The following is a 27,914-nucleotide window of genomic DNA, read 5'->3' as shown; positions in this document are numbered from 1 at the left end:
GCACTGTCCGAAGCACTGTGCTATCAAGAAAGCTAACTCTCAATCTAGGTGGATTCTGCACCACTGGTGCAGTATTCCCTGAGGATAATCAGTATCAGGTAGTTGCCCTGAAAATTTATAAGGAGAAAAACTCTATGCATTTGGTTATAACCAACAACAAATTCCACTGGGCATGTCTTGGAAGAAAAGACCTAAAAAGAAAGTTACATAATTAAAGAAGGCCAAGGGTGTGTGTGTGTGTGTGTGTGTGTGTGTGTGTGTGTTTTAAGGTGCTGTTAAAAGGACATTAGATCATTGTCTAGAAACAATTAGAATTCACATTTTTTTAAAATGTCAGGAAGCCTGGACGGTGTGGCTCAGTGGTTGAGCACTGACCATGGGGTCACAGTCCAATTCCAGGTCAGGGCACATGCTCAGGTTTTAGGCTCGATCCACAGTGGGGGCTGTGCAGGAGGCAGCTGATCAATGATTCCCTCTCATCATTGATGTTTCTATTTCTCTCCCTCTCCCTGAAATCAATTAAAATTTTTATTTTAAATGCCAGGAAAATAAAATTTCTCAAAATATTTGGAAATATGTAACTTAATGGTAAAACCCTGACTCACAGACTACCCAAGTATGCTGCATTAGATGAGTTTCATTATTTGACCTTAACTTTAATAAAACACTAATATCCAGAATTATTTAAACTGTAACAACAAAAAGATAAAAACCCCAAGCTATTTCTGCTACTACTCATTTGTTAGCAGAAACATAAACCCATGTGAAGGGAAAGGAGATTTAAGAAATAAGAGTTGAGCCGAAACCGGTTTGGCTCAGTGGTAGAGCGTCGGTCTGCGGACTGAAAGGTCCCAGGTTCAATTCCGGTGAGGGGCATGTACATTGGTTGCGGGCACATCCCCAGTAAGGGGTGTGCAAGAGGCAGCTGGTCGATGTTTCTCTCTCATCGACGTTTCTAGCTCTCTGTCTCTCTCCCTTCCTCTCTATAAAAATCAACAAAATATATTTAAAAAAAATAAAAAATAAAAAGAAATAAGAGTTGAGCTGAGACCGGTTTGGCTCAATGGATAGAGCGTCGGCTTGGGGACTGAGGGGTCCCGGGTTCGATTCCGGTCAAGGGCATGTACCTTGGTTGCGGGCATATCCCCAGTAGGGGGTGTGCAAGAGGCAGCTGATCGATGACTCTCATCGATGTTTCTAGCTCTCTATCTCTCTCCCTTCCTCTCTGTACAAAATCAATAGAATATATATTTTTAAAAAATAATAAAAAAAATTAAAAAATTAAAATAAAAAAAATAAAGAAAGAAGAGTTGAGCCCTAGCTGGTTTAGCTCAGTGACTAGAGTAATGACCCTCGGACTGAAGGGTCCTGAGTTCAATTCGGGTCAAAGGCATATGCCTGGATTGCGGACTCAATCCCCAGTAGGGGACGTGCAGGAGGCAACCAATCAATGATTCTCTCTCATCATTGATGTTTCTATCTCTCTTCCTCTCTGAAATCAATAAAAATATATTTTTAAAAAATAACAGTAACCATATTAACAATATTATATTGAGCTTGACATGATAGCAATAACATATGCCAATTTCTTCATTGTGATTCTTAACCTTCCAACATTAGAAACAATCAGAACTGCAAACTGAAGAGAACAGGATTCACAAACTCTGGAAGAAAGACTACAATCAACTTGCCAATTCCAACATGATGCCATCCATACCTTCTAACATTCGAAAGCATTCTCTAGCGTACTTTGTGTGAGAGATGTCTAAAGTCATGTTAGCACTCAAATCAACTGGATTTAAGACTTAAGACTCCACCCTACTCACTGTCCCCTCTCCCTCCACCCAAAGGTGGTCTCTTCTTCCTCCAAATTCCTTACAGCTCTTTGTATTTGACTCTTATGGCCTCAACCTACAATGACATATAGTAAAATCATAATTCATATATTTGCCTTTTCTTCTAACAATGTAAACTTCTATAGGGCTAAGATTTTTCCTATGTCAGCCTAGAAGTATTTAAGAAGATGATCAATAAATGAATGTTGAAACAATTCACCTTTAGAATCTGAGCCCCAATCTTTCCTTCAAAGCTCTCTCAAAAACACACTGCTGGTTCCTCGAAAAATTAAACATAAAATTGCCATATGATCCAGCAACTCCACTTCTGGGTATATACCCCAAAGTATTCAAAGCAGATACTTGAAGAGATATTTATACACTCATTTTCACAGCAGCATTATTCACAATATCCAAAAGGTGGAAACAACCCAAATGTCCACCCATGCATGAATAAACAAAATGTGGTATATACATGCATACAAAAGAATATTATTCACCATCAAAAAGGTAATTCTGGCTGAAGCCGGTTTGGCTCAGTGGTAGAGCATCGGTCTGCAGACTGAAAAGTCCCAGGTTCGATTCCGGTCAAGGACATGTACATTGGTTGCGGGCACATCCCCGGTAGGGGTTGTGCAAGAGGCAGTTGGTCGATGTTTCTCTCTAATCAACGTTTCTAGCTCTCTATCTCTCTCATTTCCTCTCTGTAAAAAATCAATAAAATATATTTAAAAAAAAAAAAAAGTAATTCTGGCTTTGGCCAATGTGACTCAGTCAGTTGAGCTTTGTCCTGTGCACTAAAAGATAGCTGTTTTGGGGTGAAAAAAGGCGACATATGTAATACTTCAACAATGAAGAATTATTTTGTTTAAATGTAAAAAGAAAAAAGAGGGCACTGGTTTGAATCCTGGTCAGATCATATGCCCAGATTTTGGGTTGGGATGTGTATGGGAGGCAACCAGTCGATGTTTCTCACATGGATGTTTTTCTCTCAAAAAAAAAAAAAAAAAAAAATCAATAAAAACATTTTAAAAAAAATACATTTTATTGATTTTTTAGAGAGGAAGGGAAAAGGATAGAAAGTTAGAAACATCAATGAGAGGGAAAGATCGATCAGCTGCCTCCTGCATACTTCCTACTGGGAGTGTGCAAGCAACCAAGGTACATGCCCTTGAGCGGAAATGAACCTGGGACCTTTCAGTTCACGGGCCAATGCTCTAACTGAGCCAAACAGGTTAGGGCTAAAAACATTTTTTTAAAAGGTATTTCTGACACAAGCTATCACATAGATAAATCTTGAAGACATTATTCTAAGTGAAATAAGCCAGACACGACTGACAAATACTGTATGAGTCCACTTCTATAATGTACTTAAGAGTAGTCGCATTCTGAGAGAGAAAGTACAACAGTGGTTGTCAGGGGCTGAAGGATTTTTGTTATTGTTTAATGGGCACAGAATTTGAGAAAATGAAAAAGTTCTGGAAATGGATGGTAGTGATGGTTAATGAATGTACTTACTGCTACTAACCTGTACACTTTAGATGCCCTGGCCAGGGTGGTCCAGTTGGTTGGAACATCTTCCCTGTACAACAAAAGGTCATGGGACTGATTCCCATACGTAGATTGTGGGCTTGGTCCCCAATTGGGGCACATAAGGGAAGTGACCAATTAATGTTTCTCTCACCTTGATGTTTCTCTTTACCCCACCTCCCTCCTTTCCTTCCTCTCTCTAAAATTAATAAACACATTCTTGTGTGAGGATTTTTTTTTTTTAAAGCACACTGTTCCTTCTGTTTACTATCCTTAGACCAGAGACAGCTGAAGTATAAAGAGCATGAACTCTGGAAACAGAATGCCTGGATCCAGATCCTGGCTTGACCTCTTTTTTTTTAACACAGAGAGGAAGGGAGAGAGATAGAGAACTAGAAACGTCGATGAGAGAGAAACATCGACCAGCTGCCTCTTGCACACCCCCTACCGGGGATGTGCCTGCAACCAACGTACATGCCCCTGACCGGAATCGAACCTGGGACCTTTCAGTTCGCAGACCCACGCTCTACCACTGAGCCAAACCGGTTTCTGCTTGACCACTTATTATATATCTATCCTCACTCTTTAAAACGTGGATTCCATAGAACTCGCTACATAGGGTTACCATGAAGACTAAATGGGTTAATAAATGCATAGTGCCTAACTCAGAGTCTGGGACATAGTAAGGGCTTCATAAATGTTGAATTCTTATTATTATTCAAGGAGGCCAGAGGTGCAGTTAGAAAAGGCATGTAACTATCATTTTTGCAAGAACTACAGAAAATAACTTAAACTCTTGGTTGGGGAGTTAATGAAACCTTTTACAGCACTGCACTAAATTACTGAATGCTGTGAACATAATCTTTCAATTTCAACTAAAATTCATAGCCATTAACATCAGCTTTGCAGTTCTCCAGTATACTGTCTGCTTGCACTAAAGATGTAAACAAGACTATGCTTTGCCAGGAATCTTTTCAAATTACTGTATACCTCCTTCCTTAAAAAGAAAAAAAATATCTTTAATTACAAATCTTATCTTCTCAATTACAAAATGCCAATCTATCTAAGATCTTTAATTCTGACAAACTACAGTGTATAATAGTGATTTTTGGATACGTAAGAAACATTTATGAAAACTTTCCTAGGACAATATATCCAAGTTCTTACTTTTTTGTTGTTGTTAATTTTCACCCAAGGATATTTTTCCATTGATTTTTAGAGAGAGTGAAAGAGAGAAAAGAGAAACATCGATGTGAGACAGACACATCGACTGGTTTCCTCCTGCACACACCCTGACTAGGGCCGGGGAACCTGCCCGTGACCAGAATTGAACCTGGGACCCTTCAGTCTGAGTGCTGACTCTATCCACTGAACCAAACCCGCAGAAGCTCTTATTTGAATTCTTAATGCCTCTGTGGGGATTTGTGACCCTGCCACACCAATAGACAATATTCTCAAAAGGCAAGAATTAGGTCTTCCATTTCCCAGCACACAGCTGTGCAAGTAGTGGGCACAACCATGTGTTGACCATCCTGAGTAGTAAATTCCCCACTATTTCACTATCTTTGTCAGTTTATAGTCAGTGGGTCATCGGGTTACGTTAGAGATCCGTTCCTACCACAATTTTCACCGAAAGTCAGAACCCACTTACATAGGCACCTACATCACTCACATGGAGCACATACACAGCAGTAATGAAGTGAAACAGTAAAAAAATTAGCCCTAACTGGTTTTGCTTGGTGGATGGAGCATCGCCCTGCGGACTGAAGGGTCCCAGGTTCGATTCCGGTCAAGGGCATGTACCTTGGTTGCGGGCACATCCCCAGTAGGGGGTGTGCAGGAGGCAGCTGATCAATGTTTCTAATTCTCTATATCCCTCTTCCTTCCTCTCTGGGGGAAAAAAAAAAAAAATTCAATAAAATATATTTTAAAAATTTTTAAAAGATAACAATTCCTGACATTTACTTGTGGTAATAATAATAATAATAAAGTAAAGCGCATATGTACATACGTCAAAATAACAACTTTAAAAATATATATACATTTTATTGATTTTTTACAGAGAGGAAGGGAGAGGGATAGAGTTAGAAACATTGATGAGATAAGAGAGAAACATCGATCAGCTGCCTCCTGTACACTCCCTACTGGGGATGTGCCCACAACCAAGGTACATGCCCTTGACCAGAACCGAACCTGGGACCCTTGAGTCCAAAGGCCAATGCTCTATCCACTGAGCCAAACCGGTTAGAGCGGAACTTTTTAAAAAAATATAAATAAATAGGAGATGGCAACTAAAGATGAACGTTGATTCTGACGTAACCCGAGGACTGCCTATATCAGGAAAACACCCAAGTTTTCATCTCCAACCAATTATATTACATCCACAATTAAATCAAACTAAAAAGCTACTGTTGCCACTATTTCTTTAGCTTAGAAGGTGGGGCTTACTTTCCACGTGTGAGCCCAAGGTATCAAGTTCTCAGTCCTAACTGAGCAGAGCACAAATCTAGAATTTATCTTCAGTTCAGCCAATTAGCCAGAGAGCTTGCTCAGATGTTAGTAATTAAAATTAAAAAAAAAAAAAAAAAAAAAGCGCGCGCGCACACACACACACACACACACACACAAAACAACCTACATACATTCAATGTTTATTTTCTCATGAAAACTATCAAAAACTTACCTTCTTATAAGGAAAGAGAATGTATCATGTCAGAGCAAAATCTCAACTGAAATGGTTTATTAAACCTGAAGTGTCCTAAGGCAAATCCCCAATTCACATTGTAGGGGCAATGCTACAATACATGTCACAAACAACTCTGCACTAGTCCTTGACTTCCCCCTACTTTCTATGATAAAACAGGGCATAAACATGTATTTTATAGACTATAACAGAAATTGGTCTAGATGTTCTAACATAAAACCAGACTTTTCAAGAACACCTATTGTTATTTAAACTGCAACTTATTTCTTTGTAAAATTAAGCAGAAGAACCACCTGTACAACGAATGCATTAACAAATTTAAGGGTTGAAGAAACCCAAGGATTATATGCAAAATGAGTTTTTAAATAAACCTCCATCTTTTATAAACAGATCATTTTAATATAAAATGTAAATCTAACGCTTCCTTTTCGAAATCTGAGCCTAATGAAGAGCAGGAGCTTCCACAGCCCTTTCATGGCTGTGTTTGAAGTCCTAAGGCACCGAAACAGTGGCAAAGTCTAACTACTATACCAGTCACCCCATTGGCTCAAAGGAAAGCCCGCCCCATATAACCACGGTAACTGAACATCAAGAGAACTACAGAAAAGATTGTCCCTGGCTACATTTCTAATCTCTGACAATTCTCTCGGTCCTTCCCCCAACTAAGATCACAGCACGAGCAGAGTTCGACCGCAGACTTCAAAGGACCTCTTCCCCAAAAGTACAACCAAGAGGAGAGCGGTGACGACCACACTCCCATTCTCCAAGATGTGAGGTGCCGTCCTCACTGCAAGGATCAAGAAAGAAACAGCTCCAGCACGGGATCCTCGTGCTCCATGCAACAGGCACCGCAGAGCACAAGACCAGTTGATGACACCGCCCACCTCTCGGGTGGGAAAGGACCCCTTCCACCCCCGGAGAGATAGGGCGGGGCAAATCTAGGCGGCGAGACTCCAGACAGCGGGATCCTCGAGCCCGGTTTCGCGTGCCCGGGAGGAGGAAATCTGGGACTGGGGGTGGGACAGGTTAAGGATAGCCAGGGGGCGTGGCATCATCCGTCCGTACAGCCACTCCGGATCCTAAGAAGGCGGACTTCACGCACCCTCCCGACCTAGCTCCCAGCCCCACGCGGGAGACCTCCTCTCATCCCACACCCCAGCAGACCCGCGCGCCGCCCACAGCCGAGGCTCCGCCTCCCCCGGGAGGACCGGAGAGGGAGGTCGGCCACAGACAGCACGCAGCGCAGGCCAGGACCGCCCCTTTCTCCGCTACCGCACGCGCGCCGACCCCGCCCCTGAGCAGCGGCGCGAGAGCCCGCCCTCGCCGCGCGCACCGGGACGGCGCTCTCCTCCCCCTCCCGCTCGAAGCTAACCCGCTCCGCCCTCCCCACCCCCTCACACAACCACACACCTCCCGTCCGCCGGCTCTACGGGAAGCCGAGGAGGTCAGTCACCCCCTTAAAAATACACACACTCGAGTGCCGCGTTACCCGCCACCAGGATCCCCGGCCCAGCGTGCTCTCACCGCAAAGCTGCTACGGCCGCTTCTTACTGCGTGTCCGGCTCAGCATGAGGCCCCGCGAACGGCGCAGGGCATAGGCCCGCCGAAGAGGACTGGCAGCTTCCTCTCTGCTAACGAGGCGGTCACAGGCCCAGATGCCCAGACTAGGAAGGAGGGAGGGAGGGAAACTCTGAGGGGGAAGGGAGGGGGGGAGATGGAGAAACCGTCTCCGCCGCCTCTACCGCCGCGGCCGCTTCTCTGTTACCCGGGAAATCCCGCCCACTCCGCCGGCCCGCCCCGCATAGGAAAGACTCAGCTTCGCTCTGCCACAGGTCGTATAATCTGTCTGTCAACGGTTTAGCCAATCGCTGGGCCCTGTCTACAGTATGCCCGCCCCCTCCCCCTCTGCAGGGAAAGGAGGGGGAATCGCTCACCTTCTCCACGCCCCTATTGGCGGGGAGCTACCCAAACTCAACCCCGCCTATTGGAGATGAATTGCTGAATCCCACCCCCAAGCCGCAACACTATTGGAGGAAGCATAAAAGCTCTTTTTCGTCTCATTGGAGGATTCCACATATCACGCCCCATGCCGTCTCAGCTACAGACCCAACAAGTCAGCTCTCGCCCTCGCCGATCATCTCATTGGAAGGCTCTCCCACAGCCCTAGGAAGGTAATTAATCGATGTGGGATAAAATGTCCGTGAGACAAGCTCCTCCTATCACACTGCCAGGCCATGACCCGCCCCCAACCATCGTATTGGATAGCTCGCGCCTGATAGAAGCCCCCATTGGCCAGAACGCCCGTCTAAGAAGGCGCTGACTCCGCCCCGCACGAGGAGGCTGAACCTTAGCAGTCCTTTTGTGGAATGTTTACACTAGAGACTGAAAGCAGAGTTCCAGGGCCGAAACGGGAGGTGCCGCCCTCCTTAGTCGAGATTCTATCCTTGGGATTAGGAGAGAGGCAGCGGCAGGCACCACCGCCTTGGATAAACCCCGCCCCCTATACAAGGGAAAGAGAACCTCATCCTTCCTATCCCATTCGCTCTTTATAATTTACATTTCTGCAAGCTGCCTCTTTGTAAACACTAATATCCAGAGTAGCCGACAACTCCTTTTAGTAAGCAGGGTGCAGAATAAGGACCGGAGACCAAAGCCAAGAAATAGCCCCAGGGGTTGCCACCCCGCAGCACACTTCTAACACCAACACTCCATAAACCTGAAAAAGCAGTCTTAAGAGGGCGGAGATAATAAAAATGAAGGCAGGGCTCTAACAGCCATGGTCCTGGGAGGCGGAGCGTGAAGCAAAAGGCACTTGCGATCTCCGACTGAAAGAACTGAGGAAGTAGACCAAACAGGCTATGGCATAAATAAACCTTCACTCAAACTTCAGAAAAAGAATAAAAATTAAAACTGGGGCCGAAGCCGGTTTGGCTCAGTGGATAGAGCGTCGGCCTGCGGACTGGAGGGTAACAGGTTCGATTTTGGTCGGGTGCATGTGCCTTGGTTGTGGGCACATACCCAGAGGGAGTTGTGCAGGAGGCGGTTGATCAATGTTTCTAGTTCTCTATCCCTCTCCCTTCCTCTCTGTGAAAAATCAATTATATATATTTAAAAGATCTTTAAAAAAAAAAAAAAAAAACACTAACAACTAGGGACAAAAGATAGTATTTCACCTCCTCCTTGGAAAGCGAGCGTTAATGGCAGTCCTTAGGCCCTCTCTTTGCCACAGTGCTTCGAACACACAAAGTGCTTTAAGCCTTTGGGTTGCTTTTACTATTTATTCACCAAATAGGGCGGAGAACTGACGCTAGCCATGTTTTGGAGGGTGCTTACTGAGCGCCAGAAGAGGAGGGGGCGGGACTAGAATTTTCCCGCTCTCTCCAGCCAAAGGCTACTCCGGGAGAAGCCTACTCCACGAGTGGCAGGCTCCAGAAATCTAAGTCCTATCGTGCCCTCCTTACCCAATCGGGCGGAGACGGCAAGAAATGAGCGCCGGCAACAGGTGGGCCTGAGTGAAGGACGGCTTCTAGCCGCAAGGACAAGGTAGCTAATTCTGAACCCCAGGAACACCCGACAAATGGAAGCAGCCTCGCTGGGAGCCAAGCCCTGCCCAATAGAGTTCTAAAAATAAGTCACACTGAGGAAAGGGAACCCGGGAGCAAACCCTACGGTTTCGAAGCGGCATTTCCGAGGGCTGTGAACTTAGGTCGACCCGGCTCCCTGCACTGTATGCCACACTGCACTCCCACCTGACCACTTCGAACCCAAGCAGGATTCATCCCCGGTCAACAGGGTTGCTCTGGATCTTGCCTGAGGCTTCCAGACCAATCATACTTAGGTTGCTAGCGTTTTAGATAAGAACTAAGCCGTTTTAGATACGGCTGCCTTACGCTGGGAAGAAAAGTCGGCGTCCGCAGCGTGTTCAAGCTTAAAAAGAGGACGATCTTTGAAAAGTCCAAGGGCGCAGGAATAAGCCAGGCTTGGAGTCAGTACCTTAGTACTTGGCCCGGAAGGGCAGATCCCACTCCCTCCTTCCAACTCATTCAAGATCACTCTAAGTCCGTGTGTTCCCACCCCCACCCCCGCCCCTCGAATTCTCTTCGCACCGTCAACCCTAACTTTATCGAAAAGGCTACTAGATATCGAGCCTTGGTGAAATGAATCACTGTGTGTCTTTTTGGCTCGCCCAGCCTTGCCGCAGGCTCCAACTCCAAAGCCGGGACTTCCGGGCGGGACACACTTCCAAGGAGCAAGGCGGGCCTCACAGTGTGACCGGCGCGCACACGACCCAAGAGAAGGGGCGGGGAACAGGGTGGACTTCCTCCTCCAAGCAGGCTGCGCCGGGGGCGGGACCATCTGTCCACCAATCGGAAGCAGGGGAGGGACCGTGCGCCTCGCGTTAGACCGTAGGAATCCCTCCTCCGCCGTTCACGGAAAAAAATCCTCCAACTTAAAACTCCAGCCCAGTGTCCCATAGGCGGAGCTCGGAAGTAGGTTATCCAATCAATAACCGAGAAGGAAAAAACCGATGAGGTTCACCGTCCATCCAGTGGAAGACAAGAGAAGGCGGGCCCTCTGGAGGAGCCCGAAACGGGTGGGAGCAGGGAAAGGCCCCGCCCCCGTCCTCCTCCGGGTGCGGAGACCGGCGGCCGGCGGAGTAGGTAGTAAACAGGCCCGAAGTGGGCCCGGCCTCGGCGCTTCCTCTCGGAGACGCTCCGGCCGACCGCAGCGGTTCCCGCCAACGCCCCGCCTACCAGTCGGCGGCCGCCATTCCGGCTGACAGGCGCGCCCCCGGGCCCTCCCCGCCCGCTGATGCATTTCCTTTTCCCGAGTCTGAGCGTGGAGACTGTTTTCCCAGTTTCCGACCTTCACTGCTCCTCTCAACGAACCCCCGTGGGCACGCTCCTAAGCCGCGCCCCCGCCCCGTCGGCCGCTGCCTCGGGGTGGGCGGGGAAGGAGGCAGCTCCTGTTTGTGGGATCAGCTGGTGCACGGGTCGAAGCCACCGAGTTGTGGGAGGTTTTCCACAGCTACGGGCCGAGTTGGCGCGAGCTCGCGGTCTGGCAGGCTCCAGCGCCGAATGCCAGCTCTGCCAGGACCCGGGGATCCGGAGCGCCCCGGCCAGCGCGGGGGGCTCTTCCGGTGGCCTTCCCGCCGCCGCCCCTCCCGCCAGGCCGCGCGGCCCCCGCCCCCGGAGTCCATAACAACCGGGCCCGCGGCACTCGCGCCGCTCCGGAGCGCGCCCACCGCCCCCCACAGTTCGCGGACAGAAACCGAACCCTCCGGGCGCCAGCCGCGCCGCCCGGCGTGCTCGGTCGCGGAAGCCGCGGCCTCGGCTCGCTCCCAAACTCCAGCTCCCGGCCCACCCCGGCGCCGAGGGCTCAGGCCTCCGCCCCGGCTGAGCCCGCGCGCCGCAGCCCGGGCCCAGCTTCGGTCGCTGTGCAGAATCACCCCTTTTCTTTTACAATAATTTCTTAATGCTTTCAAGGGAGATCCCTCCTGCCCGCCACTTAACCCAGTCCCCCGCCGCAACCAACCGAAACCACCGGCTCAGTGAAGCAAACTAGGCAGCACACCGGCGTTCTAGCGACCCCGCGCCGGGCCGGGCCCTCCCCCACGAAACCGGCCGGGCTGGGAGCACCGGCGAGCGACGAGGCAGAGCTCTCTCCTGGCCGCCCCTCGCGGCTCCGGACCCCGAGCCTCTCCTAGTTTCGTCCCGAGGCCCAGGGCGCCCGCACCGTGGCGGACAGGCAAAAGCGATCGCCCAGCTAACTAGCCCCCCAAACGCTTGAGATTGGGGGGAACAAATTAAAAGCAGCTGTTTAACATACCTTGGGAGCCAGGCGAGGAGTCCTGAATGGGGAGAACGCCCCCCACGGGCCATTGGCTCCCCGGCGCTGGCGTCAATCACCCTCGGCCCGCCCCCTCCGTTTGCCCCGCCTCTTCTCTTCATTGATCACCTCCTCCCTCCAAAATAAATACAAATAAATAGATAAACTAGCCTCGCTGGGAGGCGCTTCTGTGGCAGAGGCCCCTATCTCCGACACCGACACCGCCGCCTCTAGTTTCTGGAGGCCTTTGGACTGGAAGGAGCCATTCTGGAACTTGACCCGCGGGGGAAGGGGGCGGAGGAGGAGCCGGCAGGGCAACTACAGCCCCACTTCCTTCACCCGCACCGCGTCTGAACTGGACAGAGGGAGGCAATAGGGACATTCTAGGGTTTGGCTGGGAGCGTCCCGACTCCCCTGGCTGTGTAACCTAGCCGTGTCTGGCCCATTCTGGTAGGCATCAGCCTAAAACTGAACTGTGTAAGCAGGAAATCCTGCGTTCAAGGCAACAGGCACTAGTCTGAGCACCTACCCTGCGTTAGGCAGACACATTCATACCCCACTTGCTGCTGGATGCGATTGCAGAGATTAGATGAAATGTGCTTGCTCTGTACCTTCCAAGGGCTCCAACTGAGGAGATGCCACAGAAAGAGCTAAAGCAAGCCAGAAATGTTTATATAAACAGATACCCATAGGAGCTTAGAGCAGCAGGGAGATTCTTTCTAGCTGAAGAAAATTAGGGGAGTATTCCTCATGGAGGTGGTGGTGATGCTCAGGTTACATCTTTTTTATTTTTTTAATTATTATTTTTAAAAATATATTTTATTGATTTTTACAGAGAGGAAGGGAGAGAGAGAGAGAGCTAGAAACGATGAGAAACATCGACCAGCTGCCTCTTGCACACCCCCTACCGGGGATGTGCCTGCAACCAACGTACATGCCCCTGACCGGAATCGAACCTGGGACCTTTCAGTCCACAGACCGACACTCTACCACTGAGCCAAACCGGTTTTGGCAGGTTACATCTTTTTTAAAACAATTTTTTAATTTAGTGATTTTAGAGAGAGAGGAAAGAGAGAGAGGAACATTCATTGGTTGATTCCTTTATGTGCCTTAACCCAGAGATAGAACTGAAACCTTGGAGTATCAGGACACTCCAACCAGCTGAGCTGCCCAGCCAGTACTCAAGTTGGGTCTTAAATTATTTCATCAGGCAGAAATAGAGAGGTAAGTCATTTTCAACAAAGGACACAAAGGAGTACATGCAAAACATTATTAAGGGTCTTCAAGTGTGGCTCTAGTCATGAAAATCAGGGTTGCAAGGATGGGACCAAACAGAATACTTTAATACCTCATCAAAATTCTTAGAATTATACAACAGAATGTGCAAACAGTATGGTCATAGGACTACAGGCCCAAAACTGTGGATTCAGATACTCAGCATTCCAGTACCTGGATAGGTTCTGAGGGTGGGTTAAGTGAGGGCTATCTACATGAAGCAAGGAGAGACACAAAGGCAGATGTAAATACTGGGTTTGGAAACTGCAGAGGTACATCTTCTGCTGGAAGAGGTAGGTGGAAAAAACCAAATGGTCTCTTTTCTCTCCCAGTAACCCAATCCAGGAAGCCTTCCCTACCTTCAGCAGTCCTCAAGTCAAAGCTCTGACTCAGATCCTTTCTTAATTTGTCTTGTCATAATTTTCAACCAAAAGGAGTTTCTGAGACAGAGGCTACCTAACATGTCTGTGCTAAAGGGCACAGAGTGAAGAAGAAGGACCCATTAATTGAGGCACCCAGAAAAACTAGGCAAGTCTTCCTCAGGAAAGGTAGCTAGTGTGGATGAGGTATTGTGTACAGAATGTGAAGGGCCTTGAGTCTGTGGGCAGAAAGGGGACTGTGGGGAGAGCATTTGGTATCTTGCTCCGCAATGTGTCATCGGTTTGGTTCAAGTAAACTCAATATGCAAAAAAAAAAAAAGGAAAAAAAAGGATGGGGGCCTGCTGTTGGTTAGACTGTCCAAACAATCCGTGAGATGTTATAAGGACTTAAATAGAGCAGTGGCCATAGGTAAGCAAGAATAAAAAAGAAGAGATGTGTTTGAGAAATTCTCAAGGGAACTGGGTGACTGATTCTTCATGGGTAACGGAGGAAAAGGAGTCAGTGTCCTGGTGTTTAAAGGAGAAGAACTTGAAGCTATTGGTTAGGTACCGTATTTTCCAGCATATAAGACGACCCCCTAATTTTACAGTTAAAACATAGGTTTAGGCCTATATTTGCTGTATAAGACTACCCCCCACTTCAAAGAAAAGACTTACTTTGCAGTCAAGATCTGCAGGTAATTTTTGTGCAATTTTGGTCTTTTGCCCCCGATTTTTGGTTGACTTTTTTTCGTTTCAAAAGTCGTCTTATACACCGGAAAATACGTAATCTGGGTTCTAGATTTAGTATAGCCAGTGATTGATTGGTAATATATTTAAGCAAATCCTTTCTTACCTCTGGGCCTGTTTTCCCCCCTGTGAAATGGGGTGTTAATTGAAGTAGAAAGACAGTCTCTAAAGACCCTTGTTTCACTCAAGAGTCCATGGGGCTAGGGAATCACACCGGGAAGGAAACTTGACATTAGGAGAGAGGGCAGGAAGGAAGAAATACTGATTTGAGAAGGGCAGTGGGTCATAAAGGCACTAGAATCCTGGTGGTAGCTTGGTTGACAGAATCATTGAGGGAAAGGGTGTGAAGGGAGAAAAGCCAAGATATAAGATAAGGACTGTGTATTCAGTGGGAGGCCCAGCACCTGGCAGGACCATGAGGATTGAGATTTATTCTCAGAATAGGGGCTCCCTAGGGTGAGGTCCAAGTATTATTGTATCAGAACAGAGATCACCTGATCATCTGGAACCCTGTAGCAGATTCCTGCTCCATTTCCTAAGAAGCTGTGGCCTAGATGAAGGCATAACAGATAGTGTGTGAATATGAGATGAGTAAAAAAGAACATTAGTCTAGAATAGATCCCAGTTAGTCTCTTGTGATCTATGGATCAGCCTCTGTCCTGTATAAGAGGATAACATAGCAATCCTTGTCTAGTTATGAAGTTCAAATGTAATAATATTTACTTATTTTTAATTTTTAAAAATATATATTTTATTTATTTTTTACAGAGGAAGGGAGAGGGATAGAGAGTTTGAAACATTGATCAGCTGCCTCCTGCACATCTCCTACTGGGGATGTCCTCAATACATGCCCTTGACCGGAATCGATCCTGGGACCCTTCAGTTTGCAGATCGATGCTCTATCTACTGAGCCAAACCAGTCAGGGCAAATATAATGATATTTAATACACCCAGTGAGGTTCTGAACTTCTGTGGAGGCCAAAAGCCCATTCATTTGATTGTAAGTTTGAACAGCACATGGTATATATTGTGGATGAAGTTACTTGTGGAGAATTTACAATTAGAATAGATAATCCCACTCAAGAGAACCAGGCTTCACTGATACTCCCTATCTTCCTAAGTGCATCATGCTGGTGGAAATCCCCTCCAAACAACCCTTAGATTGAGTTCCACTAGTATAACCACTCTAATTCACAACAGTCGAAGATAGGAGACCCTTTGGGAGGGGTTTAGTAATTGTTTCTGACTCAGTATACCGATGCCTGCATAGCAGAGCAAGTCACAGACTCTTTAGGAAAGTGAGTATAGTAAAATCTCCATTTAACAGACTAATTTGGATAAGGGGGTGTCCATCAATGCCTAAAATCCATCCTATCTAAAAAAATGGATCATACCTCTGCTATACCCACAAACCACACCCACAAGCCAATCAGGAGCAAATATGCAAATAAACCCAACCAAGATGGCTGCGGCCACAGAGAGCAGGAGGGAGGCTTGGGTTTCCCTGGCAATGGAGGAAGCCAAACTTTCAGCCTGCCTTTGCTGGCCTTGGCAAGAGGTGGAGTTGGGTGATTGGACGGAGCTGGGGGTCCCTGCCCAGGGCCGGAGGCTTTAGGCCTTGGCAGGGGCAGAGCTGGCGATTGGAAGGAACCGGGGGAGGGGCTCCTGCCCACTCCCTGAGGCTTTAGGCCTTGGCAGGGGTGGAGCTGGAGATCAGAGGAGAAAACACCTTTTCTGACCACTCTTTGGCTAAGCTTCCTGAATGCCACTGGTAATATTCTTAGTAACTTGGGTATAAGAATTCTAAAAGGTGATCTAGGGCTTTTCCACCATACTCCTGGAGAAAAAAAATGAAGGTCTGCTACTGGAGGGCTAAGAAATGTCATACCTTGCTCGAGGCGGTTTAGCTCAGTGGATAATGCCTAGGTTTGCCAACCGCAGGGTCTGGGTTAGATTCTGATCAAGGGCATGCACCTAAGGTTCAGGCTCCTCCCTGGCTCATGGCTCAAGCAGGAGGCAACCAAATTAAAGTGCTCCTCTCACTTTGATGTTTCTTTGTCTTTCCCTTTCTCTTCCACATTCTCTAAAAATCAATGGAAACATATCCTCAGGTGAGGATACAGGAAGGAAGGAAGGAAGGAAGGAAGGAAGGAAGGAAGGAAGGAAGGAAGGAAGGAAGGAAGGAAGGAAGGAAGGAAGGAAGGAAGGTCACACCCTATGAAAGACACATCTTGAAAATGCCTAAAGAAAGGTGTCATTTTTTCATGGTGAAGGGACCAGAGTCTGTGTTGATGAAAACACTTTGGTGGCCATAGTGACTGGCAGTGGCTGCAGCAGTGGGGAGATGGGGCTGGTGCCTTTCCCTGATCAGCCTGGTTATCTCCCACAAAGAGAGGGCCCATGAAGAGCAGGCCTAAGACTTTAGTAGGACATCCCCTGAGGGCTCCCAGTATGTGAGGGGGCAGGTTGGGCTGAGGGGACAAATTTCGTGTACCAGGCCCCTAAAATCCATCTCTATATATAAAAGCCTAAGTGACCAAATGACCCAACAACCAGTCGCTATGACGCACACTGACCACCAGGGGGCACTCAATGCAGGAGCTACCCTCTGGTGGTCAGTGTGCTCCCACAGTGGGAGCGCTGCTCAGCTGACCTTCAGGTGCCAGACACTGAGGGCCAGTGTGAGCCTCTCCTGCCTCCACAGCAGCACTACTGAACAGTGGGTGCAGGCACAGTGGGGCCAGGATGAGTGGGAGTGGTGCAGCACTGGGCTGGGGCTGTTCTCTGGTGGCCTGCCGCTTTGCACACTACTACATCCCCTGAGGGGTCCCAGATTGCGAGAGGGCACAGGCCAGGCTGAGGGACCCCAGCGGTGCACAAATCTATTCACCGGGCCTCTAGTTATATAAAAAGTAGGTTTTCCCAATGGGCATGTTAAAGAAGTGATAAAGTAGTTAACCTGTTTTTACTTATGTAGACACATTTGTGTAATTATACTTAAGTATGTATGAAAAGTTTAATTTCACAGGAAAGTTTCCAATTTGCATTATTGTAATTTTAAATTTATACTAAATAGGTCTTATAAATGTGTGCATTAACCAGTCACTGCGAGTAAACAAATCTGGGATGTGGCGTAGTGCATATGGGAACATCAGCCTGCATGTGTTAAAACTGCATGTGTCAACCCATGTACCAGAAGATCATGGTTCGATTCTCTGGGTCACATACCTACCGTATTTTCCGGTGTAAAAGATGACCCCCTAATTTTACAGTTAAAACATAGGTTTAGGCCAATATTCGCTGTATAAGACTACCCCCACCCCCCACTTCCGAGGCAACACCAGTTCTTTTTTTAATAGACAGCCTTTCTAACTCAGCCAATCCAAGCAGGCTTTTTATGCGAGCAAATTATACATGTTCTGTACCCGAAGCTACACTGTGTTCTAGTAAAAAGCCTGCTCAGATTGGCCAGAGCCAGAGAGGCGGTCTATTAAAAAGAGAACTGGTGTTGCCTCGAAAGTGGGGGGTAGTCTTATACAGCGAATATAGGCCTAAACCTATGTTTTAACTGTAAAATTAGGGGGTCATCTTATACGCTGAAAAACACGGTAGGTTGCAGGCTTGATCCCCAGTAGGGGGCGTGCAGGAGGAAGCTGATCAATGATTCTCTCTCATCATTGATGTTTCTATCTCTCTGAAATCAATAAAAACATATATATATATATATATATATATATATATTTTTTTTTTTAATTGAAAAACTGACACAGAAAGTCACACCACATGACAACAGAATCAATTACCAGACATGATGCTGTATGATCATGTGCTAATCATTCTCCAAATATTGTTTATGAGCAGTGACACTTAGGTTTAAATATGTAGACTATAGTTGTACACATGTAATATTTATTTATGTCTGCAAAATTACTACAGTGTTTTTTCCAACATATGGCCTAGTCACTAAAATTTGTTAAAAATAACAATGAATTAATAACAAAAAATAACCTGTTAATTTAATTGTACGCAAATCTTGGTTAAAAGCATTTTAAAATTAACAGGGTATTAATTTTCACATATGACATACGCACAAGAAATTTTGACCATTAAATATGAAGTCAGTTAAATCGAAGTCCAAAAAAACAAGGGTTTACTGTTTGATTTGGCGATATTGGTCCTCCAGCTGCATTTAAGGTTGCATCCACCCCACCTTTCTTTCCTCTACCCTATCAGTGAGGACAAAGCAGTGAATGGATCTGGGGAAGTGCCTTCCTTGGAGAAGTCACATTGAGAAGCCAGGTTCTGAATCCCAGAAGGCCTCCTTTGTGTATTAGGGATTACTATACTATTGTAGCTGAGAAAACTGAGGCTCAGAGTAATAGAGTGATTTGCCCAAGTCACCAAAGCAAGTATGTCTGGGCCCAAAACCTGAGCTTTGAACATCCCCCCATGTGCTATCTCCATAAACGCTAAGGCTCACGATCTAGGGTGGGACTTCTAGAACAAAAAAGCCTCCCCTTTTACTCCACACTCCATACCTCCCTAACTCCAAGAGCAGTTTGTCCCCAGACAGGTCTAAATGATTTCTGGCCCTTCCAAAAAATATAATTAAAGAAGCAAGATTTGTCATTCATATATATATTATATAATCTTCTTCAGCTCACACCTATACTCAAAACTGTCACACCTTCAAACACCCTGTGTCTCTCAGACATTTCACACTCACGTCCACCCAGCCTCACAGAAAGGCCACAATTCTTTAGGGTGCTTATGGTATGGGTGACTGAGACATTTAGGCCCTGCACTTCAGTAACTTGGTAAAAAATATGTCAGTGGCCCTAACCAGTTTGGCTCAGTGGATAGAGGGTCAGCCTGTGGACTGAAGGGGAAAAGCTCGAGCTATTGTTCAGAATCCCAGTTACCTACTTCCTAGCTGGATATCTTTGACTTATTTTTTTGACAAGTCACTTATTTATTTTTTCAGCGTTCTTATCTATAAACTAAGAACTGCAATGGGCTGTGAGGTTAAAAACAAAGCATGTCCAGCATTTAGTCAAGAGTTCTCAGACTTTTTTCTCCTTAATTGCAGCTGCTGTTCCCTCTTCTGAAAATTCAAATGCAAAGTCTGAGAGGAAGCCATGACAGGCCTAACAGACCCAACAATCCCACTGTGTGAATAAACTCCATTTCTCTGAAAACTGGTTGACTTATGTTGTACATATTCCATACTTCTGATATGTGGGTGGCTTTGGAGGCTTGGGATCTTTTTCCACAAAGATTTCAAGGAGGAAGAAAGAAGATAGAAATATCAATGATGAGAGAATCATTAATAGGCTGCCTCCTGCACTATCCACACTGGGGATCACTACTTCCTGCATGATCCACACTGGGCATCAAGACCACAATCCAGGCATGTGCCCTGACCAGGAATTGAACCAGTGACCTCCTAGTTCATAGGTCGACGTTAAACCACTGAGCCACAAAGGCTGGGCCAGGCTTGGGATCTTTAGTGGGTGTTTTAAGACTGCTAGGTATTGCCTTGAAGTGTCTTCCCCTCATTGAATATTAATTTACCTCTCTGTATCACTTCCAGCCCAAATCTAGAAAATATATAGGGTAAACAGTATGTTCCCAAGTTCCCTTTGTTTTCAAAGTATTTCCTTCTGTGTATCAGTTGTGGTTTTTTTTATCTTTTTAAAAAGCAGCAGATTATTTTGTTTAAATGAAATCTTAACCCAAGGCCTAATATGTAAGAGAGAAAGGTAGGCCTTGCATTGGTTGAAGCAGAGACAGCCCAACCACTGTCTCTGTTCCTTTACCTTCCATACATGCCTCCTCTCTGACACCCCTTTCATCTCCCAGCTCTCCCCACCCCGTCCCAGGCCCCTGAGAAGACTGATGAACCTACATTTCTGAATCCTGTTCACTCACCCCAGCCACTTCTCACTGCTCACCAATCAAAATATTTTACAGGCTTTTCTTCATCCTCCCTTAAGTGTTAGTGGCTCTCAAGGGTCTCCTCTCTTCTTACACTCTTCATTCTTCTCTGTTCTCACCCACTTCCAATGACCTTAGCTTCTATCTAAACTAAGTCCCCAGTTGACATCTCCAGCACACGGTCATGAACATCGGACTCTATATGTCCCCTGGCTGCTGGCCACAAAACAGGTATTCATTAAAGGTCAAGGAAGTAAAACAGAGACCCCACAGGACAAACAGGCTGACTTAGACTCAGTGCACATCTGTAAATGATGAGGTTTGGACAACTACACTATTTAAGAGACATAAGAGACATAACCAGGTTCAGATGTGGGAAGAGTAAAAAGAAGTGAGCATGGAGTGGGGAATGGGCACTGTGCACTCTGACCATATTCTCTGCATCTCACTGTCTTGCTTTCTTACTTTCAGTTTCATCTTAGTCCTAACAACTCTCAGGAACATAGTACCCTAAATTGTTGAAAAGGAATCACTGCTCCCAGTCAACTATGTTCATGTTGGCCTTAGAAGAAAAAATATGGGTGTAAAAGATTGCACCCTATAGATTTAACTTAAACAGAAGGAAGCATTTTATGAAAGCTGTGATGACAGGCAGAGAGAAATTAAACACTGCAGCAAATTTCTAAGTGCCAGATTTCTATTTGTGAAAGAGACCTAGTCTTTGTGGTTAAGAGCAATGTAGTTGAATATACACTGAGTGGCCAGATTATTATGACCACCCCATCAGTACTTCATTGGGCCACCTTTTGCCTTCAATACTGTGGCAATTCTTCTTGGTATTGACTCCACGAGATGTTGAAAGGTGATGTGAGGAATCTGACACTGTGCCTGATGAATAGCTCTGTCCAGTTCTGTGAGATTCGATGATTGTGGAACCAGCTGCCTGATGGCTCTTTTAACTTCATTCCACAAATGCTCAGTTGGATTGAGATCTGGTGAATGTGGGGGCCATCTAAGCAAGGTAAAGTCTCCCTCATGTTCTTGAAACCACTCCTGCACAATACGAGCACCGAGCACCATGGCATGGTGCATTGTCTTGTTGGAAGAAGCCATCTCCACTGGGATACGCCATCAACATGACAGGATGAACTTGATCAGCAACGATACTTAGGTATGCTGTGCTGTTCAGACATTGTTCTACACGAATTAAAGGCCCCAAATCATGCCAGGAAAACATGCCCCAAAACATAACACTGCCCCCACCAGCTTGAAGGGTTGTACTTATGCATGTGGGGTGCATGCTTTCATGCTGTTTCAGATAAATTTTCACTCTGCCATTTGTATGATACAACTGGAAACATGATTCACATGACTTTTTTTCCAACGCTCAACTGTCCAATCTTTGTGTTCCTTTGTGTGCAAATTGGAGATGTTTTATCTTGCTAACTACAGATAGCAAAGGTGTTCGAACAGACCTTCGGCTTCTATATTGTACACGTATGATGCAGTGTACGGCTAATTTGCCTACAAACGTCAGGTGGTCATAATAATCTGGCCACTCAGTGTATTTAATATTCACCACTATTTTGTAATGGTAACTATGGGAGCAAATACCTCCCAAGAGAAAATCTGGTTCCCAAGCTTTAGCTCGTGCCCTCAGTAAGCTAACAGTACTAAGTGGGTAGTGACCAAAACCTGAGACAAATCTATGACCTTGGCTGGGAGTTTGGGTCCTTAGTTAATTCATTCCTTGACTCTTAAGTCACTCTGCCCCACACGGAGCAGCATGAAAGCCTTAAAGGTCTATGGGTTGATTTATGGATTACAGGGTTATTTGACCTGTTTTCCAAGTTGGGGGCCAAGTGGGTAGAGAACTAAGTGAATATAGGGAAGTGGGAGTTGACCCACCTGGAGAAGGTCTTGATTGTTACTCAGCATATATTCACTTCCAACAAAGAATTAAATCCTTCACATTGGATGGCCTATAGTAAGATAATCTAATGTGGCCTCTTATTTTACCAAAGGAAGCTAGGACTTGATACTTGGGTTAAATGGTGAGACCTCAAAATTATCAATTAGCTCAGTCACTTCAGGCAAGCTTGTCTATCTGGCCCACCTCCCTCCAGATCTCTGATTTGTGCATTTCCGTATGTGTGTCTGGTTATTCCTAGGGACATCTTTAAGGACAGGGGTCCCATCTTCCTCAAGCTACAATGCTTAAAATAGTCCAGCTTCACAAGAACCAGTCCCATTTTGTCATTTACCTGCAAATGGTGACGTGGAGACTGACAATGACGGATCTCCTAGGCTGTGGGTGCTGTGGCACCTTTCCCCTCAGGAGTCCCATCCTAGCTTATAGGGATAGGCAGGATAAAGGGACCAATGCTAGAGGAAGTATAAATTAGGTTAAAAATAACAATCAAATTAGAAATAGAAGCCTGAGTTAGCCCACAATGCTCTCTTCCCTGGACATTTTTTCATCTTATGTTCACAACTGTACAATCCAGAATTTGATTGTGGGTTTCTCTTGCTTTGTTGACCAAATCTCCCATGTGAAAGCCTTGACTTCCTGAACAGATTTGGGGCTTCTTTTCTGTATTCCTCCTTTTTGCCTCCTTTAACACTTAAAATAGATAGACTCACACTGAGCCTACTGATTATCTTCCCAGTGGTGAAAGCTACAAGTAACTATCGCAATGGGGCTGTTTATCTCTTTCTTTCAGGTTTGGAAGACATCAATTTATTAAACTTCCTCAGATTCAGGGATATGGACAAATACAGTGCTTCTGATACCTGGCTTATTCTGTCAGTTACTTAATCATGTACTGGGCAGGATCCAGGAATCTGCATCTTTTTTTTAAAAAAAAACCACACACATTTTATTGATTTTTTTACAGAGAGGAAGAGGATAGAGAATTAGAAATATTGATGAGAATCATCGATCAGCTGCCTCCTGCATACCCCCTACTGGGGATGTGCCTGTAACCAAGGTACATACCTTTGACTGGAATCGAACCTGGGACCCTTGAGTCCACAGGCCGACGCTCTATCCACTGAGCCAAACCAGTTTTGGCAGGAATCTGCATCTTTATGGAGCTCTTAGAAATGATAACTTCACCAACACTCAGACATACAAGGAGGAGCTCATGAGTAACCTGAATTTACAGAGCAATGGATTACAGCCTCATCAAGTAAATGACAGTTCAAGTTTACTTCCTACAAATAGATCCTTTATAATTTAATCCTATTTCCTATACATTTCACAAAAACTGCCCTCTTTGATCTCCCAGATTTCAGGTATCTCTGTTCACCACTTATGCTTCCTGTCCTTAAGAGAATAAAAGAATCATCCAGAAAATTACTAATCATTTTCTGGCTTAATTATTTTCTCTACAGTTCAGGTCTTAAGTCAGAAACTCAAGAAAAATTTGTTGGCAGATCAGGAGATGAATCCTTAGAGGGAATCTAGTGTAAGAGTTAATATTACCAGCAGCTCTTTGGAATCAGATGGTCCAGGTTCTTAGTGACAAACTAATTTTCCTGTACTTTAGTTTTCTCCTGTCAATACCTACCTCAAAAGGTTGTTTTGGTCCTAGCCAGTTTGGCTCAATGGATAGAGTGTCAGCCTGTGGTCTGAAAGGTCCCGGGTTCGATCCCAGCCAGGGGCACATGCCTGGGTTGTGGGCTTGATCCCCAGTTGGGGGCGTGTGGGAGGCAGCCGATCAATGATTCCTTCTCATCACTGATGTTTCTCTCTCTCTCTCTCTCTCTCTCTCTCTCTCTCTCTCTCTCTCTCTCCCCACCCCCCCTGAAATAAATTAAAAAATGTGTGTGTGTGTGTGTGTGTGTGTGTATGTATGTATGTGTGTATATATATATATTAAATTTTTTGAGGGTGAATGAAATATTATAATACCTAGAAAGCACTTTAAACACCTGGAAAGTCAAGCACCCAGTAAATGTTAACTGCTATAATTTTTAAAAACACTCCAATATTTGCACACACTCTAGGCCAGAACAGTCCCAGTTTGGTAGGCTGTCAATAGGGAGTAGCTATCTGGCAATGGGAATAGGCCTGCATGAATAAAGCTCTGGTTCCATTCTAAGAGAGATGCAAATGACACAAGATCTTCCCACAAACACGAGTGTGCCCATAAGCGTGTAGTGTCCCTAGGAAAATGACCCTTTCAGTACTCTACAGATCTGAAAACCCTACATAAGGAGATCCTATTTGGGAGAATCAGTCACCAACTCTGTCACCCTTGTGCAACATGAGCTCAAGATCAATTACCTGGAATTTTAAGCAATGTGTATGCTCTAAAAGAGAACTACAAAAAAGATCTAGCTTCAAAAGACAAAACACTGTATGTTTGAGAAAGCAATGCAGGGAAGAGGCCAAAGGCTTTGTAAGCAGACCAACTTCAGCTCTAGTTCTAGAGCAAATCACTGTAACCTTCTGGACCTCACTTTCTTCATCTATTTAGAAATAGAATGAAGAGAGAATAATCTTTCATTGGATTGTTGTAAGGTTTGAATGAGGTAATAAGAAGAAAAGCACCAAGCATAGAGATTGGCAACCCAGAGCACTCAACTGGTATGGATCCAGAGGTAAGGTCATGGCCTACAGGCAAGGTAGATAGATGGCTTTCAGACCTGAAAGTCTCAGATATTGAGGCCTTGGGTCCCTCCCTACCTCTCTAACCCTCCCAGACCAGCTCTTAGACCCTCTCCTTACCTTCCCAACCCAACACAGCTACTAAATTGATGAAGCTAAAGGAGTTTGATCATGCCAGTATATTTATATGTAAACACAAAACTATTGGTATAAGATAGTGAATATGAACATTTACAATTATTTTCTGAATCTGACTCAATCCATTGACATTAAATACAAAAGTAAAAGATTGTAAAATAAGAACATATACATTCAAGAGCTTATTACAGTATAAAATTATTGAGGTCTGATCAGCTACCAACCTCATCTGTGATGGAGGAAGCTTTAGGGGTTCCTGGGATTTTCTTGGGAATATGGAGCACTGGGGACTCGATTCCATCCCTGGCATATCAGGCTGGTAGGCTGGGAGCAGACAGGAATAGGTTGGGTGAATGGGAAGGAAATAGTAAATTGCAGGGGGACTGCTATACCCAGTCAGGAGTTAAGATTTTTACTGTCACAGAACCCACACAGCTCAAGCTCCAGGGTCTGGCAGGCTACTAGGCAGAAAGAAATGGTTATTTGAGTGGATAGGACCAAGCTGCATAAGGAAAGGAACCTCTTGGCAAAAGAAAAAGGGACCCTAGCACATTCTCCCAGGGACAGATTCTCATAGTAGTTTTCTTTCTCATACCTAGGCTCCTTCTCCCTCCTTCTAAGAAATTGCTTTTGGCTCTGGCTGCTTAGTGAGTTCATCTCTACTCCCAGGCTTCAAACCCCGAGGGATTGGGAGAGAAGAAAGGATCACAGTGGAGGTCTAGTACCAAAATCAGCAAAGTAAACAGAGGAAATCATTAAGTAAGGGTAATCTAAGCTGAATTAAACCAGTGTCACCACAAACCAGTATTTTTGGCTCCAAAAGGTAGCATTCTGGAGTGAGATAAGTCATTACATAAGGATGAAGGCCTGTGGCAAAAACACGAAGAGTAGATATACCTGTGTCCTCTTCCACCACTCTGTGGTCTGACAACAGGAGACATGATCCCCAACCCCAGCTAGTCCAGATAAACAGTAGGGCACAAGAAGCAACGAGTCCTAAACTGCAACATGGAGCTCCAGGAACTTTTATAAAGGAGTAACTGTGTGTATATGTATTTACAGAATACCACCATATTGTCACATACAATATATATTTATATACACACGTACATATGGATCCATACACATAAGTGCGTGCACACATACGCTAACAGAAGAGATTCGAATACACGCTCTAGGTATAAACGTGCTTGGCACTCGGGACTTTCTCTAGAACATATAACTTGGTCAAGCTTTCTGGGAAGGAAGGTGGATGCTCACCAAATCTCCCCATCAAATCCTAGTAATGGGGAAGGAATGGGAAAGAGATCTCCAGAAGGAGAAGGCATTGGGAAAGGAGAGCGGGCAGGTTCCTTTCTCACTTACCTTGCTTAGAGCCTCTAGCAAAAATCAATAGCCACAATTTGGTTTTAATAAGGCACAGTTCAATGGCAGGTGCTAGGAATTAAGAACACATTGCTGCTGGCCCTTTCTAGTAACTATTTCACCGTATCTACCTAGCCAAAAGGAAAGGCCACCCTGCGTACACCAGGAGACACAAGAAAGAAGTTCATCCATGGCTTCAGTGTAACTGATGGCAGCCCATAGGCTCAGCAGTGTCCAGGGAGATTAAGGAAGAAGGCTGGACAGCAGGAGGAGGCTCATGGGACAGTTACTGACTCTCCATAGCCAGGATGTTGTGGCTGGATGGCACCATGCCCTCCCTTTCTGCGAACTCCAGGATTGCCTTGTAGCAAAAATAGTATTGCTCAGGGGTCTGAATGCTGAAGGCCCTCTGGGTCCTCATGCGGGACACCGTCTGGAACACATTAAGGGTACCGAGCTCCTCCAACTGTGCCAGGCAGATGTCCAGTGAGCAGAAGGTACCTGAAGGAAGAAAGGAAACAGTCATATGTGACGTACCTCTCCTTTCCCCACCCCTCTACCAAATAACTCAGGGAGGACTAGATTACTGAATTTAAAGGCAAGGGGCCTTAGGCCTGAAAGAGTCAAGGAAGAGGGCAGAGTGAGTGCTGGAGGCCAGTGAAATAAGAGTGCATATACATGGAGGTAATAGGAAGAGGTGGGAAAGTGACAATCCTGATAAAACAACAGCACTCCCACACCTGGGCCCTAATTTTCAGACTCTACAATTTCTCCACAGAGGCCTAACACAAACCTATTCTTCCTGACCTTCTCCCAAAGGGATCTCTGAAGAGAAATGACAGTCCCTTCAATAATCATTCCCTTAAGGCTACAGTTGCTCACTGGATCCAGAACGGAGAGATAAAACAAGGCGGGAACCTCCCCAAGGAGAGAGATGGAAAGGAAGAAGAGTACAGCTGAGCTCTCTGAGACACCCAGGTGACTGATGGGGTCAGAAGATGACCATGCTGAGCTCGGGGGAGAATCCAAGATGGCTGCCCAGGTAAACACCTAGTCGCAGCCGCACACAACAATTTCAATGAAATACTACTAAAATATAAAATGGACATTACCCAGAACTACAGGAAAGTCGACTGACTGGAAATTCTACAACGAGAAGCAAGGAGAAAACCAGAAGGAAGCGTGGAGGAGCTGTAAAAGCCTAAGGTACGGAGACACGCAGCGTGCGGAGAGGACGGAGCCGGAGAGGAGGGAGGCTGAGTGCCTGGCTGGTGTTCTCTAGCAGGAAGGTGATAAAAGCTCCGACTGTGTTGGGCCCCAGTTCTGACTGCTCTGAACCCCAGTTCTAGGCCAGACCCCGGGGACCCAGGCTCATCCATAGGGAGCTGGGCTGTAAGGCGGAGCCCCGGGGGAGCGGCGAAAGGAGGTCCCGGAGGCGCACACATTGCGCGCAGAGAAGGGACGGTTGGCTGTGCTGCGGGATTGCCCTGGCGGGAAGGAGACAAAAGCTCCAGACTGCTCTGAACGCCACCTCCAATCCCACTTCCAACTGAACTGAACCCCAATACCGGGCTCAT

The 27,914-nt window shown here is 45.9% G+C and overlaps 2 protein-coding genes and 1 long non-coding RNA gene across 8 annotated transcripts in view; 1 reads left to right on the top strand and 2 right to left on the bottom strand.

Moving 5' to 3' along the window:
- Positions 1–11,963, bottom strand: part of SIN3A (SIN3 transcription regulator family member A) — an 88,342-nt gene extending 76,379 nt beyond the window's left edge. The window contains exon 1 of one of the 3 annotated variants that reach the window (XM_084905608.1): positions 11,899–11,963. The gene's annotated coding sequence lies outside the window, so the exon portion shown is untranslated. Of the gene's footprint in view, positions 1–7,593; positions 7,851–11,898 lie in introns of those variants that run through there. The other 2 variants (XM_084905607.1, XM_084905610.1) reach the window with 2 other exon arrangements.
- Positions 1–27,914, top strand: part of LOC311633828 — an 87,888-nt gene that overhangs the window by 28,265 nt on the left and 31,709 nt on the right. The window lies entirely within an intron of this gene.
- Positions 25,982–27,914, bottom strand: part of PTPN9 (protein tyrosine phosphatase non-receptor type 9) — a 94,326-nt gene continuing 92,393 nt past the window's right edge. For all 4 annotated transcript variants that reach the window (XM_084905905.1, XM_084905904.1, XM_084905903.1 and 1 more), the window contains one exon: positions 25,982–26,838. In XM_084905905.1, coding sequence (XP_084762031.1) covers positions 26,624–26,838 — 215 coding nt within the window. In that variant the 3' untranslated portion in view covers positions 25,982–26,623. The remainder of the gene's footprint in view (positions 26,839–27,914) is intronic.

Source organism: Pipistrellus hanaki (assembly GCF_964339955.1).
Source record: "Pipistrellus hanaki genome assembly, chromosome: 1".
NCBI lineage: Eukaryota > Metazoa > Chordata > Mammalia > Chiroptera > Vespertilionidae > Pipistrellus > Pipistrellus hanaki.
The sequence above is the reverse complement of the archived record's forward strand: the minus strand, read 5'-3'. Positions and strand labels throughout refer to the sequence as shown.